Genomic DNA, 23,815 nt, shown 5'->3' with positions numbered 1-23,815 from the left:
TTGTTCTAGTTTACTCTGCAGCATTAACAGTATCATCACAAAGTGATTAGTGAATAAAATCAAACTGAAACACAATAACTTGTTATAAAACATAAACTTCTACATACATTTAGACATAAAGCAGGAAGGATTTACAGAAATAGTTTCATAGTTTAAGCCGTGATAACTTACACTGGTATACATTTCACAAGTCTAAGTTACAGGTGTTTGTTTTTGGTTAAGGATAGTTTGATCAGTTCATATCCAGATATTGATCTTAAGTTCCTTCCCTGTGTGGCCACAAGAGGTCTCAGCATGGCAGTGTAATAAATGGATCCTCCAATGACTCCACACTACATACAATAAACCATAAGTAATAGCTGCACTTTTCAAACGGGGATAATTAGTGCGGCACAAAATAAATCTGGCAATCTAACAAAACAGTGTGGATACAAAACAAATTGTATATCCTAAGAATATGAATTATGAATATACATTAATGTGTGTCCTCTAAACAAAGCAAATGCTCTTAGCAGTGTAAGAGATCTTTGTATGGTGGGAATCCTTTGAACAGCAGGATCCAGGCAGCTCTCCTCCCACTTATTGCTCAAGAGATTAGGACACATGCTGGCTTCATTGAAAAGGAAATTGCAACATGCGCTGAAGTCTTACCAAAACAGGAACTCAAAGCTGAAGAGGACACGAGTAAGCTTAGATGTGATTTTTTTTAAAGATGTTTTACAGGATTTTCACGTGACCTGAGGAGGCTGTTGCTTTTACACATGGACTAGAATAACACCAGGCTGGTGAGTTCACTTTCTTGAACACTATAAACTAAGATGTAGAATTATTTTAATACTCTGATCAAAATCCCAGACATAACTGTTACTGGCTGTAACATTGAAACCCATTTTTTTTTCTGTAACCCAAACTAAATTGTTAGGGTCCCCTGCATTGAAGTGGGTGGAATGAAAAGGTGGAATATTGTAACTTTTCTTTTAACTGACAGATTCAAAGTGGATTTTTTTGACCACGTTGTTTTTCCCACAATCATCCACTATCAAATGACAAGTCAGTGTCATGCTTCTTTGCCGACAGTGTTCATGGGACACTGAAGCAAATGTCTGTACTGGTTCCGTCCAAATTCAAAGCCTTGAGCCGTAGGGAAGTGGTGGCGATGGGATCAGAGTACACTGCAGGATACAGTTTGTCCATGAATGAACATTGCCTCTCCTGCCCCACCCAAGAAGTTCCCGTGTGCCGTTTCCCAGTCATTGGCAGGTCTCTTTATTGGGCTTCAGCACCTAGGTTACGCTTGCATTGTCATATTCAGCCACATGTGCACTTTTACATCCTTGTGCACATGCTAGTAGAGCACAAAATGAAAACTTAACCAGAGTGTGATCATCATGACACTGCTCCATAGCAGAACTAGTGGTCAAAACCTCCGTTTCATTTTCTTTTGATCAGCTTTTTGATTGATGCTTATTAACTTCTGATTTCAAAAGTTCATGCACATTTGCTTGTTAAAATAAGTAGCTTTAAGTGTTAAAATGAGCAACAGTATTTTCTTACTTGAGCTGAAATAATCATTTGATTGAACAATAAATCGTTTGACAGAAAATAATCTGTTGACAATCAAGTAATCACTTTTTGAAAGGAAAATGCAAAGAAAATTATTTGGTTGAGAGTTCTTAAATGTGAGGATTTGTAGTTTTTTCTAGTCCTCTATGATAGTAAACTGAAGGGTTTTGGATTGAGGGATTTTTTGCTATTCTGTGACACAGCAGATCAATCAACTATTAAAATAGTCACTTCACCATATAAAAATGGATTAAATATCTAACTTTAAGTGATAGTATACGTAATAACTTGTACATACATTGTACATACAGTACATTAGCTATCAGAGTCAAAAGATAAAGGAAAAGAAAAAACATCATCATTTAGTAAACAACTAAGATTGGAAAATGTGGTCAAAACACTTGTCTGGAAGTGTGTTCTAACTGCCACATTGTGGCAATAAATGTAGTTCACGTTCTCTGCAAAAGCATCCTGTTTGACAAAGTGACATTTACTCAGGGATTGTGGTGGATGGAGAATGACTCATACTGCAGTTCAACAAATGCTTGTCTTCTGGGAATTCCTCTGCCCAGTGGGGGAGCCCAGGTGTGGCTTTGTTTTTACCGTGGTTCATTTTGGTTGCAAGAATTGCCCTGGGTACGGGTCACATTCATTGATGGGAACCAAAACTTAGATGTAATGCTCAAGTTTAGTCTTTTTGTTTCTTTAGTTTTTGAAATTATGAAATTGAAAATATTGTTATCAAATGGTTGGTAGCAGAATTTGTAAGTGTAGGTAATTTGCTAATTTCTAATTTCTTTTCCGATGATTCATTCTTTAAACTTTCAAAGTCAAAGCTCATTTTAACATGACTTAATGATTGTTGTTGAAATCGATGTTGCTCAAATCTCATACATGTTATCCCTATGGTCTAAGACAGTCCAAACTTACTCACGTAATACATAAACTCAAACTATTCTCTCCCAAAATCTAAATTAAAAGTACTAAAACTTAAATTTGTGACATCATCTAGTATGAAGTCTAAACTGATCCATACACCATAAATTAATAAAGATGTTATAGATGAGACAGACAGACACCCAGAGGAATGCGTATTTGGGAACATGTTCCGTTTCAGATGAGAGAACACAACAATTGAATAAAGCTTATTTGTGTCTGATAAAAAAATAATACAAAAAAATGCATTCCTATTCATTGTCCATGGAGCAGCTCCTGACTTTTTTAGTGACTTACTTCTCTGGTTTCTGGCTTCGAGATATTAGCTCATGTTCACAAATATTGAATGAACTTTCTTTGGCCATGATGATAACACATTGGAAGGTGGTTTTCCCCTTTTAAATATCAGAGACATGTATTATTACAGCTGTTGAGATAGCATATGAAAAGCACAACTTTTTAGTTATATTCTATGAAAAGCCTTATTTTTCTTAACATTATTTAACATGTTTATATTTCAACAAAGATGTCAGTAAGATTATATTAAACTGCAGCGAGAACTGTGTTGTTTTGTGACTAAACCTTTTGCTCAAAACTTTGTGTTTAATTATTTTGGTTATGGGTAGCATGTACAATATAGTCATTAAGGTTTTGGCAAGTTATTTTGGTCAGGGGAAGGTTTTGCTGATGGTTTAACAGTGTGTTGAAATTCAAAAGAAGGTGACCAGAAAAGGTGCAATCCAAACACCCTTCCTTCTCTTTGTGTCGTTTGTGCTTTTGTCAAACGGAGGTGGGACAGAGCTATTGACTCATTGGCTGAGCTGCATGGTCGAGATTTCCCTCTGCACGCGAGGGTCACAGTTGAGGTTTCCTCTGTTAGTACTGCTGTTCCATGTGAACTCTCTCATCCTTCCTTCGTTTGTCTGATGCCTCTGTGTCGCTTTCTCCGAGGTGAGTCAATATATCTGGCTTACTTTTGTTTATTAACCATTTTGTTATAATAACTATGCCACTGAAGGCAAATAAAAAATGTCTCAGATCAGTTCAGATTAGAGAAGTGTGTTGCAGTTCCAACCACAAAAGAGACACACTTCCTTTTATGCTGTGTTAGAAGCACCTGCTATCCAATAAAGAAAGTCAAATTTTAAGCTACTGATATAAGTTACAATATTATATAAATAACAATATTGATGAACTGATGAATAACTTTTGAAAACCAAATTAAAAACCTTCAATATTCATTGTTACAATTGATTAATTTAGGTGCATTTTGGATGATTGTTCAATGTGGGTTTAATTGGTTTGACTGAATTGGTCAGAAAACGTATTGATTATCATTGCTGCTAAGCCATTGAAGTTGGAAATGCAACCAACTACAGCTTGTTGTAAATGCATGCTGCTGCGCGACCATTACCAGATCTTCTTTAGTGTGGTTTCGAAAAGAAAACAGAGCCACAGTGAAAAAGGCAGGGGTGAATAAAGCTTGCAGCAGTCTTGTAGAGTATCTCACCACAAAACCAAAAAGAAAAAACTTGTTCGTTACTGAGATGTAGGCTACTGTCTCTCACACTAAAAACAGCACTGTCCTCAGTGTGAAACATCCAATTTGGTTATGCTAGTCATATTGTCAGGCTCTGCTATGGGAACGGTGACTTCCATTGTCTTGTTGTTACTTGCCTTTTTGGTGCTAAATGAGGTCATGTGGTGTGACAACGCACAGCCTAAATGGCTTTAACTCCATCAATCCTAATTCCAACCTCCCTTGGTTGGCTTTTATCATTTCCTCACTTAGGGGCTGCAATCTGTCATTTATATTGGAATATTCCCACGTTGTTTTGTCCCCTATAATTCTAGCAGAGTAGTATTTACTGCTGCATCTCAAACTCTCTGGTGCCCGATGATACTGTATCTTTAATTTCAAAAATATTTTCTCAAACATGGTTAAAAATAAACTGGGATAGAGGCTGAACATGAGAATCAGACCTAAAGTGGTCCTCCGGAGGACAGTATGTTTTGAGAGAGAGAATTATCATGTGTCATTTATAAAACTGTGCATAGGATCCTTACCAAAAGTGTATGTACGTCCAAAAGCCAAAAATGACGCATGCCAAAAAAAATCAGATTTATAAAACCGTGCTTATTGCGCATCTGTAAGCAATTTTCCCTTTATAAATCACAGATTACCCACAAGTGTGCATACTTGAATCAGCCAATCTTATACCGCCTTTTTTTTATAAGTATGTTAATGGCCTGGCAGTTGTTCTTTCGTTACACCAAATCATACAACTGGGGGGAAAAGACAAATCGTTTTCAGACGCTCGGCATTTCCATCAGGAAACAGTTGTTTGTCCCCAGAGTGGGGAGGACCTATATTTGGACCCAGTTCAGTACATAGATCCAAGAGCCCAGCTTCGGGAAATTTAATTTGTCATATTACCCATTGTCATGGTCCCTGAAATCTCTTTCTCTCCTGATTGTTCCATTTGGGGGTAGTCCTCCTGCAGAGCCAGCAGTGCCATCATGCAGCATTACACACAGGAGGGGGGGGGTCATCGCAGTATTTATAAGTTCACTACAACTTGTCATTGTTAACACCTTGCCAGAATCACAGCATCAGCTATAAAACCCATCCAGAGATAGAATTTGAAGACGAAAGTCTAATAGGAAACACACTGTTCTTCAAACAGGTTTTGTCACCAACAGTATTAAAGTTCGGACTGATAACAAGGACAATAAGTGTAACGATTGTGCAAGAGCTCATATTAAGGGCTGTAGTTTTCATACAGGCACAGAGTTAAAGACAGACATTTAGTCATTATCAAATCAGTACAAGCGCAAATAACACTGCCGGATCTGGATTTATCTTCACAATAACATGGATGATGAGGAGAGGAAAAACATGTGTGAGACATCAGTACTTGAAAATATTAAGCGTAATCCTTATTCCCATGTTTACTTTCTGGAGTCTGACATCAGTTCACCACCCCACCATCTACGTCGCCAATCAGTTTCGGGTCAGAGTTTGGGACCTATGATGTTTAACAGAGTCAGTGCCCTGTTTTCCGAAAGCAATTGAAGGATCTTTAATGTACTTTTGTGAGACCGGCCCTAACTTTGTTGAGTTTAAATCAGTCCCAAAACCAAATTCAGTTGAGTTCAAATCCAGATGGGACCAAAAGAAGGCGTTCACAAAATCAAATCTAGACAGATCTAGGCAAATTGATCCCTAGTGAGGACCCAAACGATGAAAGATGAACTTAGTTCAATTTAGACTGTTCAATTAGTTTTTGAAAGGAAGTAATGGAAACCTGACTTTACTTGTGCATAACGTTTTATGTCATTTAGAGCTAAAACTATTGGGCTAATCAATTAGACTAATCAAATTAATCTGCAATTGTGATCAATACATGTTTAGTCATTTTTTAAACTAAACATTCTAAACTAAACAAAGCCAAACGTTCTCGGATTTCTAACTCAGAAATCTGAAAAGTTTTCTTTATCATGAGATACTGAACTGAATATCTTTTGGGAATTTTAGTTTAAAAAATAATTTCAAGATGCCACCTTGAGCTCTAAGAAATTGTAATTTCTACTACTTTCTGACATTTAAAAGACAAAACAGTACATCAATTATTCAAGAAGATACCAGCTGATAAAACAACTCTTTTTCCTGTCCCAGCTATATCTTTCGCTAGCAAAGAAAATCTAGCCTTAGGTTTAAAGCCCCCTCAGATTGGAATAATAATCTCTTCACTCCTTTAAAAATGCCCTGTTTTCCTATTACAGTACCAGTACCTGTCATAATCCTCTACAACACCAGGATAACACCTTTTCTATTATTATTATCCAGTTTTATTCTTGCTCTGCCTGAAACTTGATGACCAACTGATTATGTTTGTTTTTTGCCTTTTTGTTTCATTAACTGTTGTGTCTAATTGACTGCACTGATTATTGCACTGTATTCCTCGTTAAGGAAACCCTCAAAAACGAGATGCTGAATCTCAAGGGGTTACTCCTAATAAAAGACATTTACAACAATAAAAATAACTGTTAGTTGCAAGAATACCAGTGTTATTTAAATAGCTTTGGGTTTTAGGTTTGTTGCAACTTTGCTCCACCCTTGCACATTTTGTTACTTGTTCAGTGTTAACTGTTTTGAAGAACAGTAGTTTATGCTGCTGCTCATGGTGACTCATAACACGACTACAGCTCCGTGGACTGCATTCAACCACAGACCAAATCACTGCTATTGTTGTTTCACACTTCACTTGTTTTGTTCTTTGATTCTTTCCAGTTCATTGATAATGTGTGAGGATTTGCGATTATACATTGGCACATTAATATGAGTATAAAAACCGTGCGAATATAAAACAAACTAGGTTATTAGATTACCCATCTACAGTAACAGTAAAAGCAGCATTCACATATTCTTTACTTGTATACTTTATTGCGAACAATAAAAACCCGACTTTATGTTTATCAAGCGTTTATGTAGTTACGACCTTGGACCTGTGATCATTCAATCTGTGTTGCAACCACTGTCTCACAAACAGATGGACAAAGTTCGCAAAACTGAGCAGATTTGTCGACCCACGCACTTAACCAAATGCAAACAGAAACAAATGGACACTTGTTCCTTTCTGTCAGTTTGCTGTAAGTGACAGCAAACATTGCACAAATGTGTTCCGTGAGCAAGGCCCATTTCCCAAAAGTGCTTAACGGGTTTCTGCCATGCAAGCATTCTCCACAACACTGCCTTAGGTCTTGGTTTACATCCCCACCGTGTCAACTAAATCCTACGTACATCAAATTTTAATAACGTGATTTAAAATTTGTCACATTTCACAGCAACCTTGTCCCCTCGTCTCGTAACAACAACAATGGCGGACTACATGCTTGTGTTCCTGGAGGAGAAGATATTGAGCCTTTTAGGGTTACTAACTACTGTACTATACACTTCCATGGGTCCTTTAGAGGACCCATGTTGAAGTTACAATGTCAGTGTTGGTAGCCTCAAGGTTTAAAAAGCAGACATTGGTAGAAAAAGACACTGTATCAACACTACAATCTTGGCAGGGTCAACCTCTTTTCTTTTTAACTGTTTCCTCCCTGTTTCCTGCCTAGAAGCCATACTAGTTAAGTGCTAAGTAGTTTACCAGTAATATGTTAAGGTTAAAACAAGATGTTCAGAAGTACTGTAAAGAGAAATATTTAAGATGACCAACTGATATGGCCACAAGTGGTATCCAGTCATTTTACTGTGTGAAAGTGTGATACCGGATAAAATTAGATTAAACTGAAAACAAAATGTGTTATCTGTCACCCAACCATTGGAAAACAAAAGCGGTATAAAACACAATACCGTCTGACTCACTGCTCAACGCATTACACAACCAACCACCAACACCTACAGTAGCGAAGGAAAGCACATGTCAAACGTTTTTGTGCTGCATGCAACTCAGTCAGTTCCGTTCACCGCAGCCTGCCCTCCCGTGTGTTACTCCCATGTCTTTGTTACCATGGCCTGCTGAACCGGCTGAGCTCTTCCCACGTCCTCCTCTGCCTAGGCTTGTCCCAGAGTAAAACTATGTGTTCTTAGACTCCGGATCCCCTAACCACATCCATACACGAGTGATATTTGGTAATGTGCTTTCACAAGGAACCCTTGTCCTCCAACTTTTACAGCTACAACATGCAACTTTTTGTATACATATTTTAATCTAACTATTTTACCTTGAAGAACGCTGTCTTGGATTATCTATTTTGGTATTCTTGGGCCCATACACCAAGCAAGTTAATACATTTCTCAACCATTTCAAATCCTTTCTTTGTTTTTGTTCTTTATATTCCTTTGTAAAGTCTTAGAAACCACTTGTCAATTATTTGATCAATCAAGAAAATAAGTGGTAACTATTACAATTAATCTTGTAAATTGTTTATATCAAGTAATTTAGATGCTGGGTTTTAGACAATTTCACCTTGACCTTTTTTTAACGAGATGCTGATTATTCAAAAATATAATCCATAATAGAGAGCACAGAATATTTTTACAGTACATATGGGTCCTAAAGATGTAGGATGACAGTCTATATAACTTCCTATTAACTTGTTTGTATAGAAGTTTGTGTGAACACAATAAAGTACTGGAGCAGAACAAAAATACAACATTGTTTTGGTCTGGACAAAGTAAATTACTAAGATTTCAATTTTTAGGGCAATGTCAGTTGAATCTGTCCTTTGTATGACATTATATGAAAGTTGTAAGTGAAAAAGTTGGTAATGAAAGTCTAACCACAGCACTGCAGCACTTCATATTCACTGGAGCCTGCTAAAGCGCCAGTGCACCTCTGCGTCTTATCAGCAGCACGTCTTCCTGTGGTGAAATGGAGAGATACAGATACTGCGGTTTGAAAAATGTTCCTCTGGTTTTCTCCCCGCAGCAATGTCACACATTTTGTTGCTACCATTTTCTTGTAAAGTCTTTTGTTTGTCTTAGCACTCTACTGACAGCACAAAAACTGCTCTAATTGATGCCAAGAGAGGGCCAATGTTGTTATCTTCAACCGGAAGTTGAATTCGGCCAATTGATTCTATGAAAATATTATTATTTTCAAATTTGACTGTTTGACTTTTTTTTTTCTCAGCATGCAGTTTTTGATGTTTCCTACAAAAACAATCTTTTTTAGCATGGAAAAAAATGTCAAACAGGGTTAGACCTCTTATGCTTAATCTTTCCCATTAAATATCTCCTGAATTATTCAATAAGAACAACACACATATATTTGTATGTTTGTTACAACACTTCTTTAAAGCTATATGATGCCTACATACTGAAAAAAGGGCTAGGATGTAATGTCTGCACCATTCTGTGAAACAAAAAAATTCTAAATGTCTTGTGCATCATTTTATGAAAATGTGCCCAACTTCAGCTTTACGCATCTTGTATCTTTCTATTTTAAAAATGCTCTATGGGCTAGAAAAATGCATGACTACACAAAATGGGTTTGTAACAATAGATCTTTGATTTGGCAAAGCAATATTAAGATACCCGTTCCAGGTGATGCTGAATATTTTACACATCTGTGCTAAGATTTGTAGAATACCAACACAGCCAGCAACGCACTAGCACTGCTGCCAAATATACTGGAAATATCAGTTAAGAGCTACTTGTAAGGAAATGCAGATGTTTGATTTCAGTCTTGTGCTTGCTTGTGGTGAAAGATGTGGTTAGATTAGATCAGTTGCTATCTGATTAAGACTAGGCAATGTGCAATGGTTTAACATCAAGCTCGTACACAATACAACAGCTGCTGTTGTTGCACATTAGCCCTTAACCATGTATTGCATGTGAACTGTATGTTATGACTGTGCTGTTTAATTCAGCTAGATGATGTAGGGTAGGACCTGGGCAATACATTGATGTTGGATCGATATTGTGATACAAGACTAGATATGGTCTTAGATTTTGGATATTGTAATATTGTAACATGGTAAGTGATGTATTTTCCTGGTTTTAAAGGCTGCATTACAGTAAAGTGATGTAATTTTCAGAACTAACCAACTTACCAGACTCTGAGGAGGGTCTTACCAGAGGTATGACAGTGGCTGACATCTGCACAACAGCGTATTGGGCATTTTTGTACAATGTGGGAAGGAAGAGGAGCTAGTCCATGCTATCTGCTGGTGTATTTTGGAGCCAAAGGGGGCATTGACTGCATCAGCTTTGCCCTTAACCCAATAGCAACAGCTTTTAGAGGGCAAAGCCTAAACGAAATAGAATAGTTACGTGTTGTAATTCCATATTCTGTGAGTATAGGCATAGCCCTAGGATCCGGGCCACCTCCTTTGCTAACATTGGCAAAAAACACACTGATGCTGTGAGAAGATCTCTGGTCTTGCAGCTGTAATATACAGTAAGTGCGAACGTAAGAGAGGCTCGTTCAGGGCACAAAGGCGTGAAAGAAATCTTCACAACTGCGCATGTGCAAAGGATTTACACAAAAGCAAGAGGGCTATGCCTATACTCGTAGAATGTGGAGTTACAATACGTAACTATCGTACCTTTGAGAGGCTATTTTGCACCGTCTCTGTGGGGAACTTAACGCCACCCATGCCGATTGTGATTGGTTTAAAGAAATGCCAATAAACCAGAGCATGTTTTTCTGCAATCCCTGAATGCTGTGTGGACTAGACCCCCCTTTGTAGCTTGTGGAGCATGGTCTGGAAAAAAAGACTACTAAAAATTAAACCTATTCCATTTTGCAATCCCGTTTTTAACCACCGTTTTTTTTTACATTACGTCAATACAAATCATCATGCATCACCGTCCCGCAGGTGTTGTGGTTGGGTCTGTTCAACGTTGAATACTTCTAAATAAAGTCTAACTATCCTCATGGCTATTTGGGTTGCGTTTCCCCCAAGGGAAAAACTCTGGAGTTCTGTTTAACTGAGTCAGTCCACATCCACACACGTAAGTGTCTGTTTTCAGCTTGTCACACAGTTTAATTATAGTCCATCCAGATGACATGCATTGAAGGTTAAGTTGCTTGGCTGGTTTTGGTCATTTATAAAAACAAGCAATAGTGACTAGTTGTTTATAGCAAACACAATAACAATATAGTTTTCTGTAGAGAGTTTACCATGAAATGTTAAAGCTTTTTTCAGTGCAGCAGTTACAAGTTCCTGTGTCACTTTTCTTAATATGGTCATTTACTTGCTTTCCTAAGATTTGACCAGTATCCTTTCTTGAACATAAGTAGCTCCCTTTATATTGCTATTTGGTTTATACCACATCAAAACTGACATGCGTTTACATATATACATACTACATAGTATATACTATATATATATACATACTATGAATGAACTCTCATGAGTTCATTCATAGTTTTATAGGCAAGGCTGAGTAGGAACATTAACGTGCATAAAGCAGCGTTTAGGAATGCTGTGCCGCGTTCCAGTTCCAAGGCGTTATGCAAGGTTTTGGAAAAGGTTTATGAAGAAATGACTCCTCAAATACCAAATTTGTCATCCATGTCTGCAGCAGAAAGAGGTAGAAGCAGAAAGAGGGGAGAAGCAGAGAAAAAAGAAACAGCCATAACTTTTGAAAAAGTTTGGCATAAAGGAGAAAGAAAACTGTTTTTGCCGATTATTGCCGTATTTTAAAGCTTATTGTGACCTGTCAGTGTCACTGCACATTAGTGTTCCAGTGAGTCTGTTTATCATGATTGAAGTTTGTTTTAGCTTTTTCTTCCATAGCACTTTAATCCCGACTTGTTGTATACATTTATGTCCAACTGTTGTTTGTATGTGTGTTTTCTTAGCTATGGGCCAGCTATCAACAGTAGGGTGCCTTCTGTTTTTCCTCTGGCTAAATGGGATCTGTACAGGATTTAAACTGGGTGAGCTGAATCACATTGTATTATTTAACATAAACACTACTAGAGCTCTGAGACTACCTACATTTTGTACATACATATCATGTTTTTGCCAGGTCTTACTCCAACAGCTGCCTCCAGTCTGTAGAGAAGCATTGTATCACCCTCCAATGGCAACTGGTGTAACTGCAGTGACTTGTGTTTTCTCAGTTCCCAGTCTTTATGATTTTTGTGAGATGTAAAGGTTGCTGGTTCTAATCCAGGACAGACACTTAGCTGGGATTAGAACCTGAACAACCCATAAAGTTTAAATCTTCATGAAGCAGCAATACGGCTAGAAATGATTTGTAACTATAATGGCACGTTACAAATTAAATTGTATTTGTTTCAGATTTTGGGAGGGTGAATTGAACTGTGCAGCCTTGATTTGCTGAATAAATTAAGAATCCATTCTCCACTAATGTGTGTGCGTTGCAGAGAATTGTACCTACATCAACAGAACGTTTAAGAGTGTTTACTCTGTTCCCGGGGATATGGCTATGCTGAGTAGCACTCTGGTGTCTTCAGATGTCTTCAACTTCACAACTGTACCTTACAACATCACCTGGTACAACTTAAAGACCGGCCGAGAAATGAGCAACCAGACCGGTCGAATCCTGGTACACAGGGACACTCTGTGGTTTCTTAACATAACGGTGGACGATATTGCAGAATATTTATCCATACTGAGGTACAGTAGCATCAATTAAAATGTCAATAGAAGGTAAAGGAGAGAACCAGTAGAATATGTATTTTTATGTGTTTATCTGTCTGTCAACACTGTAGAAATTACTGTGTACTACTAAAAACGTAGCACCTAATCTCAACGAGTGCATGTCTTGAGCAGGAGATTGCAACAGGTTTTGAGCATTTCAGACGTTAACATCTAATAGGCGTGTATAGTAGGTGTATCAAGGATGTGTTTATTGTCACTTCATTTTCTCTTTGTTATATGTAAATATATAAATGTTGTACAGCTGTTCATTGATAAACATGAATAAAAAAAGCTCTGAAGAAGAAAAAATAAGCTAATTTTCTTCTTAATTTTCAACAGAACTCCCTCTCAGTGCTACAGGCAGTGGATCGAGCTGGTAGTTGATTTTCCCTTTGCTGGACAGTGTGGAAGACCAAAGCAAGCCTTTCAACCACTTACATTGGGAGTCACTGACAAAGTGAGCTGTCCTCTGAAGGATTACATCTCTAAACTGGACAGCTACAACATCACTTCCTCCATCAAGTGGTACAGAGTGAGTTATGGCAAAGTCTTGTTGTAGTTGTAATGCAGTTTTGCTGGACCAGATATATAGAGGCAGAACAATCTTAATTTAATTGTATTAAATGGGGATTGAACACCAAATACTCAAGACATTTTTTGAAAGGGGCTTAAAGTAAATGATTCACTACGTATATCTAGTAGATGTATTCGGGATGGGAAAAATAATTGATTCTTAGATGCATCACGATTCTCTCTAGATACAATTCTGATAAGTTAATAATCAATAATTAAAAAAAATGAAAAAACAACTTTGAGTTCAGGCAAGCGTGCAGAAAAAAACGCAAAAATGCAAAATTTGCAGATAAAATGTTAGAAAATTTGAAAAATGTGGATCAGTGTTTCCTAAACGCCCAAGATGACGTCCTCAAATGTCTTGTTTTGTCCACAGCTTTAAGATATTCAGTTTACTGTCACAGAGGAGAGAAGTAAAATATTCACATTTCAAAAGCCTAAAAAAAGAATTTATGCTCAAACTGACTAATCAATTCTCAAAATAGTTGGCAATTCCCCCCCGCACCCCCCAACTCTCACGCTACTCTGTTAACCACATGGCTGTATGCCCTCAAAAAGTAGGTTTTACGTATTGTCATAAAAAGCTTGACTTTTATGTTCTCTTTCCTCATCTAGGGTTGTGACCTCATCGTGGATGGGACAGGCAAGTTTAAATACATGGATACGGCCACACTGAAAATTGAAAGGGTGGAAGCTGGAAACAACTTGTACACCTGTACTCTGAGCTTCACTCTCGGTGGCATTACGGGATCAGTGTCAGAGACCATTGAAGCAACGGTCTCAGGTTAGAGCAATCAGCAGTACTTGACTGTGTGAGAGAGGGACTTTTATTCTGTTTGTCTACTGTCTGTCTGTAACATGATTAATATTGTATTCCTACAGTGGAATGCACTTCACTTTTCTGAATCACCAATACAACATTGGTGAAAAACACAAAATCTCGGCAAAGGTTTATTGCAGGCTGGAAAGAGGTGAAACTCATTCCCATGACCTTAAACTGATAACAAAACAACAGAGTGTGTGGGAGGGGGGGGGGGAGCTGCAAAGTGCGCTAGGAACTCTTTGGTATCATTCCATATACAATATATTTTTTTGATTATATAACCTCAACTTCTGTTACTGTATTTAATTTTGTCTGTCTTTTTAGGTAAATACTCTTTGACTCCACAAGTGCGCGAACCGGCCAATGAAACAATCAAGGCACAGATGGGTGAGTCCCTGTCTTCACAAATATTCAGAGCAACTGTATTTAGCAGCTTAAAGTCTCTTTTGTTTAAACTAAGGCTGCACAACATATCTTTAATTATAATAATCATATCAACTGAAACAACAACCATATCGCGAAACGTAACATATTACAAGTGTACATTTTTTGTGTCAGTTGAATGAAAATATCAGCACAAAACTGCACTTTATAAAGCAACCGTCATTCTTTTTCTAGTGGAACATTTATATTCAATTCAATGTTCTATGTAATTTATTTAATAAAAGAAAGATGGAAATGATTTCCTTTCATTTGTTGTAAATTCAACAAGCAATTCATTGTTTTTTTAGCAGAACACTAAAATACGCAGAAATACAATATCATTATTGCATCATATATTTTCCTCATATTGTGCAGCTCTAGTTTAAACTGACAAATATTATATTCAGAACAACATTTGCATTGTGTTGTGAAGCACAGCTTCCCTTTTCATTTTAGGTGAGTAAATGCCAGTGCTAAAGCTGGGTACCAAATTCAATACTTTTAAGGCACCTTCTGATTGCCTCCTTACCCCTTACTTTAATACCACATTTCAATACCTAAGGAGCAAATCTCATCGTCAGTGAACCAGTATGCAGCATGCTTCTACCAAGATGTAATAATGCTAGTGATTCGCTGTCTAATGTTACACGTTGTAAACGTGATACGCAGAAAAAACAACACAGAGATGGGGCTCATGTAGTAGGAGCTGTAAAAACAAAGAAGTTGTGCCGCAATGTGTAGTGTTGTTATGCCTTTGTGTTAAAACTGTTTTGATTTGTTTTGGTATGGAAAAAAGGATCGTTCAGGTACTGGTATCAATACCCAGCACTGACTAGTACACATTTAAGGTAGATTACTTTGTATAGGGAATATCTTGCCAACAGGTAGGGAACAAGCTTCTTTTTTCTTCTTCTTTTTTTTAAAACCACAAGCGAAGGAGTCGCGGGTTTTGATGGCGGGGGAGGGAACAATAGAGTCGGCCGGAGTATTGGATCAGCGATGGCGCTACTGCATTATTTTTACCACATTGTTGTGGTGAAAAGAGAGCTGAGCTCGAAGGCAAAGCTCTTGATCTACTGGCCAACCTTCCTTCCTAGCCTCAGCTTTGGTCATGACTGAAAGAACTAGATCCCAGGTACAAGTGGTCAAAATAGGTTTTGGGAATGCTCAGGCTTGTTTGTTTTCTTTTAAAACATTCACACAGTCCTGGGTGGCACTAAGCCCCCCATGCGGCAGCAGTGATGTACATCCAATGAGCCTGACTAGTCTGTTTGAGAAACATTATTTTGGAAAATATGTTTTAAAAACTTAACATTTAGGTGTATAGGTTAAGAGAATATTTCTTTTATATTTCTGTTGAATATAATTTGTGTTATTGTTTGTCCATGTGCTTAGGGTCCAATTTCAGCAAGCGGTGCCTGGTATTTGTGCAGAGTGTTGGGAGGCCCTCAGTTGAAATAGTTTGGTGGGTGGGAAATAAATTCATTCATCATACCAATACCAACACCTCTAACCGTATCTACACACCAAAACCACGGTCAGCACTCTTACCTTTCGTTTTATTTATTTGTATCTACTGCTGACATTCATGTACTTCAAATTCTTATTCTAAGCCACAACACTGCATACATCATTGTATGTTTTGTTTGTATAAAGTAGTACCAAAAGTAGTTATAAATAAAGTAAGTAGGATCTCTGATTGATAATTTAATGATTTAATGTCTTCAATACATACAAATTCATGTGGAGAATATGACAATATGCATGCTTTTTTTAAATAAGCTTGACAAAAAGGATAGTTGAGTTACTTATTTTAAGGAAACCTGTGTCAGCTAACACACAGCAGGTATTTGAAGAAAGAATAAATCTAGTACAAAAGGCAAGAAAGACAAAGATAAAAGCACAGTACTGTAACATTTTATTTTCCATCTGTCCTCAACAGTTTGTCTATGCAGGATGTTCCTAAAGGTGCATGGTTGGAGGTTTTTCTGATTATTTCTGAGCTGAGGGAGGAGGATTTCCACATCAACTACACTTGTCGAGCAGTCAGTGACAGGGGCACTCCTGAGGGATATTTTACTCTGCTACCCACAGGTAAAAACACAGAGCAAGCCTCCCAAAACATGAAACCTTACTTTGGGCTGTTTGGGCACACGTATGGCAGACATCATCTATTTTCCAAAGACAAAGATGTCACCACACATTGATGATGGAGTCAGCACTTTGGTCTAAAGATGTTACTGCCTAAAACGCTTGTATCTGTATCCGGAAGTAATGGAGTTTATGCACCGATCCGATACCACACAATAAAGACCTGAAGAAAACAGTAGTTTGTGGGGTGGCCTCAAGCTCACCCAGTAAGAGCGTTTGCCCCCTGAGACCTGCAGCGGCCGGGTTTGAATCCGACCGGAAGTCGTTTGCAGCGTATCATCCCAATCTCTTTCCCCCTTACATGACTATCCACTGTCACTATAATAAAAAGAAAAAATCCCCCCAAAAAATCTTTAAAAAAAAGATAAATAACGTTTGTTTTATGTTCTTTTTCTGTTATAACTAGATAGGTATCAAAATCGGTATCAGGAATTTAAAAAAAACTGTATAGGATCCTCTCCATTTTGGTCATGTGCGGTTGTTTTAAATGTGCTACAAAAAACAAGTTTGACTTGACATTGTTTGTTTCACTAAGAGTCCAAAACTGTTAGATGCTCAGATTAATATTATACACTGAGAAAAAACAATACATATTCACATTTGAGAAGGTGGAACCAGTGATTTTAGGCATTTTTGCTTAACAAATTACAATATCTAGTGACTAAACAGTGAACAAAATAATTGGCAATCTGTCTAGTTAATTAATCTACTAATCTTATAAACTATAGCAATGGTTAGCTTTCTGGTAGAAGGATGACCAGTAGAGGGTGTAGGTTTTACACTTTTCTTCCCAACCTCAATAAAGACACTTTAAAAAGTATAGTAGAGGCAAACTCTTGGTGAAGACAAAGTGGCCACAATCAAAGTTGCAGGTCTTTGGAAGTCCATCGGCTCATCCAGTCATTACAAAGGAAACTACTGTAAAACAAAAAGTGAATCAATTTTCAAAAACAACTGTAAAACAAAAAGTGAATACATTTCCACAAACTTGAATTCAATATTATAAAAATTGTGAGTACATTATTTCCAAGTCATTAATGTGTTTGGGGAGTCACATAGCTCAGCCAGGGAAAGGTGTTGATGCAAAAAACGCCAACACCTGAAAAACTTTGTTTGACACATGGAATAAGGATCAATGAGGTTCCATCTTCACACACAAAAAGATAAGCAAACAAGACACCCACAGAGACCAACTTAAACTTGTATGTCTGCCATGTGTGATGTTTATCTCTTCAGATCCCAACATCATACTACCCATTGGATCTGTGCTCGGTGGTGTGACGGTTCTCTTTATCATCGGTGTCACCATCTATTACCTTTTTAAGGTTGACATTGTGCTGTGGTTCAGGAAATCGTTTCCTGTCTTCTACGCAAACACAGGTAATATTTCACACCTGTCATTAGTTATGTACTCTTTATTATACGCATATGATAATGACAGTTCATAAACAAATACTCTTACACTAAGTTCCAAGATGGAAAAACCCACAGTGATGCTTTGTCAGTGCAACCCACACATACCTGTACATCACAACTCACAGAATCTTAAGCTCTACCCCATACCTGACCGCAAGTGTCAACAGCTAGAGCAAACAAAGGAAACAAACTAACCACAGGGCTGCCTGCAGTATTTCTAAAGAAATGTAATCTGCTGCTAACTTACGCAAAAGAGTAACCTTTTCACATTAATCAGGACATTGCTACCATTTGTCTTGAAGACCATTGGTATCAAGTCCTCAAAAACTGAGGATTAATCTTTAATGTAATAAGGACGATAAATAAGTGAATGAATAAATGAAAGTATTGTGTATTTAGCCTGACAGGAGCAAATCACCAAAGCTCAATCTAACTTTCATCTGTTCTTGCACCTTGCTTGTAAGAGTAGAGCAATGTGTGCAGACCGAACCACCACTACAAATACCCCTAATGGGCTCCTCTTTTTTCCTGTTTCAGATTTGGATGGAAAGCTGTATGATGCCTATGTGGCATACGCACAGCCCTGTGCCATTGGATTTAGCAAGGAAGTGGAAGAGTTTGCTCTTTGCACACTACCCCAAGTGTTGGAAAATGCCTGTGGCTACAAACTCTTTATAGGAGGCCGTGACTGCATGCCTGGGAAGGGTAAGTCACCTACTGTTAGGGTTGAATGATTTTGTGTTTTAGCATTGACATCGCAATATTTACATCGCAGGAAGTTGCAATGTTGGCGCCTTTTTTGCTGCTTGATGTGATTATCACATGATTACCACCATCTGACCCTTCCCCTTTAAGACAGGTAGCCATGTGGGCAGTGTGTGTATATGACTTTAGTCCGACGGGGTTTATTGTTATAGTAAGTGAAGCTCTCCGTGTGTGGAAAAGTACATCAGGCAGCAGCCGCCGCTGACACAGTGATGCGCATAGTTTTGATGGGTAGTCAGTGACGCTACAGCAGTCAGTGTTTTATGTTCTCTGCAAATACAAACTAAATCACCTATATTTGTATTAAATGAATACAATGGTGTCATAGTCAACCAGCATATTTCTACCTAGTTTCCCTCATCAACAATCACTTCAGAAGAGTAGTCACAGTGCTTACATGCTTTGGTGTTTGTAAAGCATTAAAGTTCAACAAAAAATAGTTCACATTAGAAAAAAACGTTTTTCATTTTTATCTTCTATGTGGATGCACTCCTGTACAAAATCACCGCAAAAGTTGAGAATAATTTATTATTTCCAAATAGAGCTATTTATATCTTTTAAAAATGACACTTTTTTTTATAACGTAATATATCGCAGGGGGGAAAAATATCGTAATGCCAGATCTTTTCCAATATCGTGCAGGCTTACTTACTGTACATGCCAGTAGACAGCATTCCAGTATTACTTACCTCAGATACAGGGGTGATAAGTGTCCATTGTTTTTGCTCTGCACTGAAAAAAGTTTCAAAATGACATAGAAAAGCTGATGTGGGGGACCTTTTCTTAGATCATCACTAAAAGTATGTATTTATTTATTTAGAACAGCATTTAATGTATATGCCTTATCCTGCAGGCTTTTTTGTCATAGCAGTGGTGATAGAAAAAAATGTTGGTTTTGAATGAATGTCAGTGCCATATATTGACATACAGAAACCGTACAGGGTAGGGCCATTGAAACAAATACCGAAAGTCAAATATAATTTAATCTCACATGCAGCACCCAACAGTATATTGGCCGTGTCAGACATGTTCTCACTTACTGGAAACAATCAGTTTGGTTTAGGCAAGGGGTGGTGCCTTGGTAGACCGTGCAGGAGGCAGGACATGACCCAAATTACCCCACAATCACATAGCCCCTTTGTAATTGGGTCATAAACAACTGAGTCTTCTATCGTTCTTGAATTTTTTGGACAATTTTGGTGTAGGCAATTTCTTGAGAGAAAATCTCAGATCTCCAGTTAGACATTTTCAATGGCTTCTGCGTAAAAATCACCCCTCTGTTTCACCATTAGATGTTTGTTTTCTGCTGGTGAGGCCCAACGATAGAAACATCATCAACATGCTATTTGTGCTAGTGAGCTTACAAGGTAAAGTCTGTTTAGCGTCGGGTTCAACTGATCCAGACATTCACGTTCTCACATGCAGCTCCTTCTAGTAATAGCTAGATAATTTCAGGTTTGCAGTGCATGTTTAAAAGGGTCTTTAAAGTGTATGCACTTTTGCACTAATGTAGCCTTTTTGCATGGTTACATTATCTCATTACTTTGTTAGCTCATTTTTTTCTGATGCAACTCCACTCTCTTTATCCGGTTTCCTCCCTGCAGCCATAGTGGAGTCAGTGGAAGAAAACATACAAGCCAGTCGTCGCCTTCTTTTGCTCTACACCGCCTCTACTTTCATCAGCAAAAGACACACAAGCAGCACTAGTAGCAATAACAACAACATCTCTATGAGCAGTGATAACAATGAAAGGAAGACGGGTGACAGCAATGGCAGCATGAGTTTTGACGTCAGTGAAGAAGTCTATCCTGACTCAAGACAGCAGTTGGAGTGTGTGGCAGCAATGCACAGAGCACTTCTGGAGGGATCTCTCAAGGTGAGAAAACAGACTTGCTTTTGCATATTCAATGCATAGGCTGCATAAACTCCAATCACACTTGATTTCTTACATTTAACCATTAAAGCTGCACTAGTCAATATTTACTTTATGCTTTCATCTCCCCGATCACATCAATCCATTTCCAGCAGCAACAGGCCTTGTTCTCAGCAAACAAGCTCTTATAAAACTAGGGATGTGTACCAAATTCAATACTTTTAAGGCAGCAACCGAATTGCCTCCTTAGTATCTATTATCAAGTGTGGACACAGAGTGTAAATTGTCAATTGTAATTTCCCCATTGGGGATCAATAAACAGATTAAAATTCAAATTAAATTAAAATCAAGTATCGAAAACTACCTTGTCATTGATTATAAAATGTCAACACCTACAGAGCTTATCTCATCAGCTTCAGTGAGCCGATAACAGGGTTTCCCGCATCACTTTGCAACATAAGCGGCCGCCTAAGCAAAACACTCCTGCCGCCTTAACTACGTTACATTACTTTTTTTTTTACAATGTATAATGTTGTTCGCTATGAGTGAGATTAAGTTATATTTGACTTTCATGACCGCATGCTCAAAACAGCACCCTGATAATAATTTTAACTCTGCTTTACAGGTAATTCTTGTTGAGTTGGAAGAGATCAGCCCGGCTCAGCTGGCTCTCTTCCCAGAGTCAGTACGTCACCTGAGGAAGAAGCAGGGTGCTGTGTGTTGGTGGAAGAACCTAAGAACGAGGCAAAGTTGGAGGACATGTGCGAGGAGGAGAGAGGACGAGGAAAAAGGTGGACAGGACACACAGCTGTCCCCTTCCCTCTCCCCTTCCTCTAGGTTTTGGAAGGAGATGAGGTATAGTATGCCGGTGAGGGGCAAGAGGGCAGCGTACCCCGAGAAAACTGCCCTCCTGAACTTATGATGGGAATGTGAACCAGAGAGCAGCTGGTCTCCAGTGCAAATGTGTTTGGTACAGAAACCCTACACACACACAGACAATTCAGAAATGCTGACCAAAAGCTGTGAAGGACTCAGGTCAGAGCAGGGTCCGGCTTTTTATTGACATTTCTCTCAGCAAAATGCTCTGGGTGAATTTAAGATGGGCTTTTATTGTGAAAGGTTAGACCCTGAAAAGCCTGCATTTCCTAGCGTCTAGGAGAGAAGGTATTGCCGTAATACAAGTGATTAAAATTGTCACTTAAACAACCTAGCAGTCCAAAAACAGTGGATCGCGTGGATTACGTATCAGAATTCTTGCTTGATGTTAGGATTTGGTGTTAACGATTACTGAAAATATACAAATTGCTATTTATTTTTACCAGTAGTGCAATTGCAATTCAATATGCAATTATTTTTTAAAGATCTTCTGTATTATTCAACAAAGACAAGTATTTAATCATTGTATAGTATGAACAACACAAGATTAGAAAGATTAAAGAAATTGTTCTTTCCTGGAGGCTAGGCCTGTATGTGACAATGAGATTAGGTGATGCATGAATTTATATCAATGACATCTTTTATTTAAATACTTGAACCACCGTAGCACAAAGAACACTGACCAAGACTGCTGTAAACATTCAGATGAAAGTCTGAAAAAAATCACACAAACTAAATTGCAGATTGCAGAAATATGAAAACAGATATGTGGCTTTATCACACTTAGTAGTATAAAAAAAAATATTTTTACTGTAATAAACGTGGATAGAACTTGTTAAACACTGTTTTCGAACTTTACTTCACAGTTAAAAAACTATCTTGAGAAATAGCTGCCTGTACCTCTTTCAAAATATTTAGGTAACTCAAAGTTAAATGTAATCACTGTTTGAACATTAATATCTAAATATTAATCGTAATTATCTCAAGTCAATAACAGCAACACACAACGCAGACTTAAGTGCAGTGAGTATATGACTATCGCCATAGTGACCCTGATTACACAGGAAGCAATTTCTCCCCATTAGCAACTCACGCTCCAATCCAGCTCCGGCCAGTGACTTCATACTCACATCAAACGTATCACCGAATCTGCCTTTTCTTAAAAATATCTACAGACACCGGCCATCACTCTCTGACTCCGTGGCTGATGCTTTCTCTGTGGAGTGCAGACTGCTTTGCTCTCGCAAGTCAAGTGACCCAATTGCAGCCTTTGCGATTAGGAAATTGTGTTTTAACAGATTGCGATATAATTGATTGATATAATTGCAAATGTAATTAATGATTTAGCTCTACTTGGTGTACTCAATTTTCCAAGTTCCGAGCTTGGAAATCCGAGGTTCGTGTTGGTGCGTTTAGCAAGGCAACGTCCTATCTTTCTTGTCGGAACTCAGACACAGAGAGAGAACAGAATGCTACTTTAGTACAGTGCATGGACAGGTCGTCGGGAAGGTGGGCTAAACGTTCCCTTGTTTTCCCTTCGTCATCAATGTGCCACTTGTTCGAAAAGTACCTTCTCTTTATTTTACCTCGCCCTCAACAGTTTGTACACTCATAGCTACTGCTGACTCCGAGGCAGGCCTCTTAACACCGGGGATATGTAAAATACAAATTAACCGATAACTTTTCTTTCGTCTGTACCTCAGCTCAGCTATATGTGTCACGGACTAGCACTTGAAAATCCATTCCACCCGCCACTGTGGCTGGTCGAAAAAAAAAAAAGGTAGAAGCAGCATCTCATGTGCGGATCATCACAGCTTCTGGGCTATCCTGAGTTTGCCCTGCATTGGTATTTGAACCGTTGACTTTCCCTGGCAGATAGAAACTGAAGAATAATGTGGACAAAGGAGGACTGATTAAACCGAATGATCATGTGTAACTGTAAAATGTACGTATGTATGATGGAAAGTGTAAATATGTCAAACAAAAAATACATTTCTACAGTATGACAGGAGGTCATGAAGCAAACTGAGCTTTATATTAAATGTACTGCCATTTATTTACAACTGTTGAACCAGAGGAACTGTGAAGAGCAAAAGCTAAGGGAGGAAAACATTTAATAAAATTGTTTTTCTTTTTAGTAAATGATATTTATAAAAGGTAGATTTACTGCTAAAAGGAACCACACAGTGCTAAGTTAAAACGATATTATCAGAATGAAAAAGCTTCCAAACTAGCATTGACCGAAGACTGCTAGTCGCACTTGAATATTCTGTCAATAAATGTGA

General features: G+C 38.1%; 1 protein-coding gene across 3 annotated transcripts; it reads left to right on the top strand.

The window, feature by feature from the left end:
* The first annotated feature begins 586 nt into the window (after positions 1-586).
* LOC117952857 (interleukin-1 receptor type 1-like) lies at positions 587-21,928 on the top strand. Of its 3 annotated transcripts, XM_034885446.1 has the most exons (13): positions 617-785; positions 3,290-3,450; positions 11,823-11,900; positions 12,354-12,606; positions 12,970-13,162; positions 13,819-13,987; positions 14,351-14,413; positions 15,845-15,986; positions 16,392-16,543; positions 17,837-17,980; positions 18,554-18,721; positions 20,386-20,657; positions 21,280-21,927. In XM_034885446.1, the coding sequence occupies exons 2-13, from the start codon at positions 3,426-3,428 to the stop codon at positions 21,574-21,576; spliced, it is 1,956 nt and encodes a 651-aa protein (XP_034741337.1). In that variant the 5' UTR covers positions 617-785; positions 3,290-3,425; the 3' UTR covers positions 21,577-21,927. The 3 variants fall into 3 exon arrangements, with proteins under 3 accessions (XP_034741338.1, XP_034741339.1, XP_034741337.1); XM_034885447.1 differs by lacking the exon at positions 3,290-3,450 and having other exon boundaries at positions 587-785; positions 21,280-21,926; XM_034885448.1 differs by lacking the exon at positions 11,823-11,900 and having other exon boundaries at positions 616-785; positions 21,280-21,928.
* The last annotated feature ends 1,887 nt before the right edge of the window (positions 21,929-23,815 follow it).

This window comes from Etheostoma cragini, chromosome 11, assembly GCF_013103735.1.
Source record: "Etheostoma cragini isolate CJK2018 chromosome 11, CSU_Ecrag_1.0, whole genome shotgun sequence".
NCBI lineage: Eukaryota > Metazoa > Chordata > Actinopteri > Perciformes > Percidae > Etheostoma > Etheostoma cragini.
This window is presented reverse-complemented; position numbering and strand designations above follow the sequence as displayed.

What these genes read in the sequence shown, in the direction of transcription:
- LOC117952857 (XM_034885446.1), top strand. Translation starts at nt 3,426, where the DNA reads ATGCCTCTGTGTCGCTTTCTCCGAG. An exon ending in GAATATTTATCCATACTGAG is followed by an intron (nt 12,607 to 12,969) that starts GTACAGTAGCAT and finishes AATTTTCAACAG; the next exon opens with AACTCCCTCTCAGTGCTACA. An exon ending in TTCTGGAGGGATCTCTCAAG is followed by an intron (nt 20,658 to 21,279) that starts GTGAGAAAACAG and finishes TCTGCTTTACAG; the next exon opens with GTAATTCTTGTTGAGTTGGA.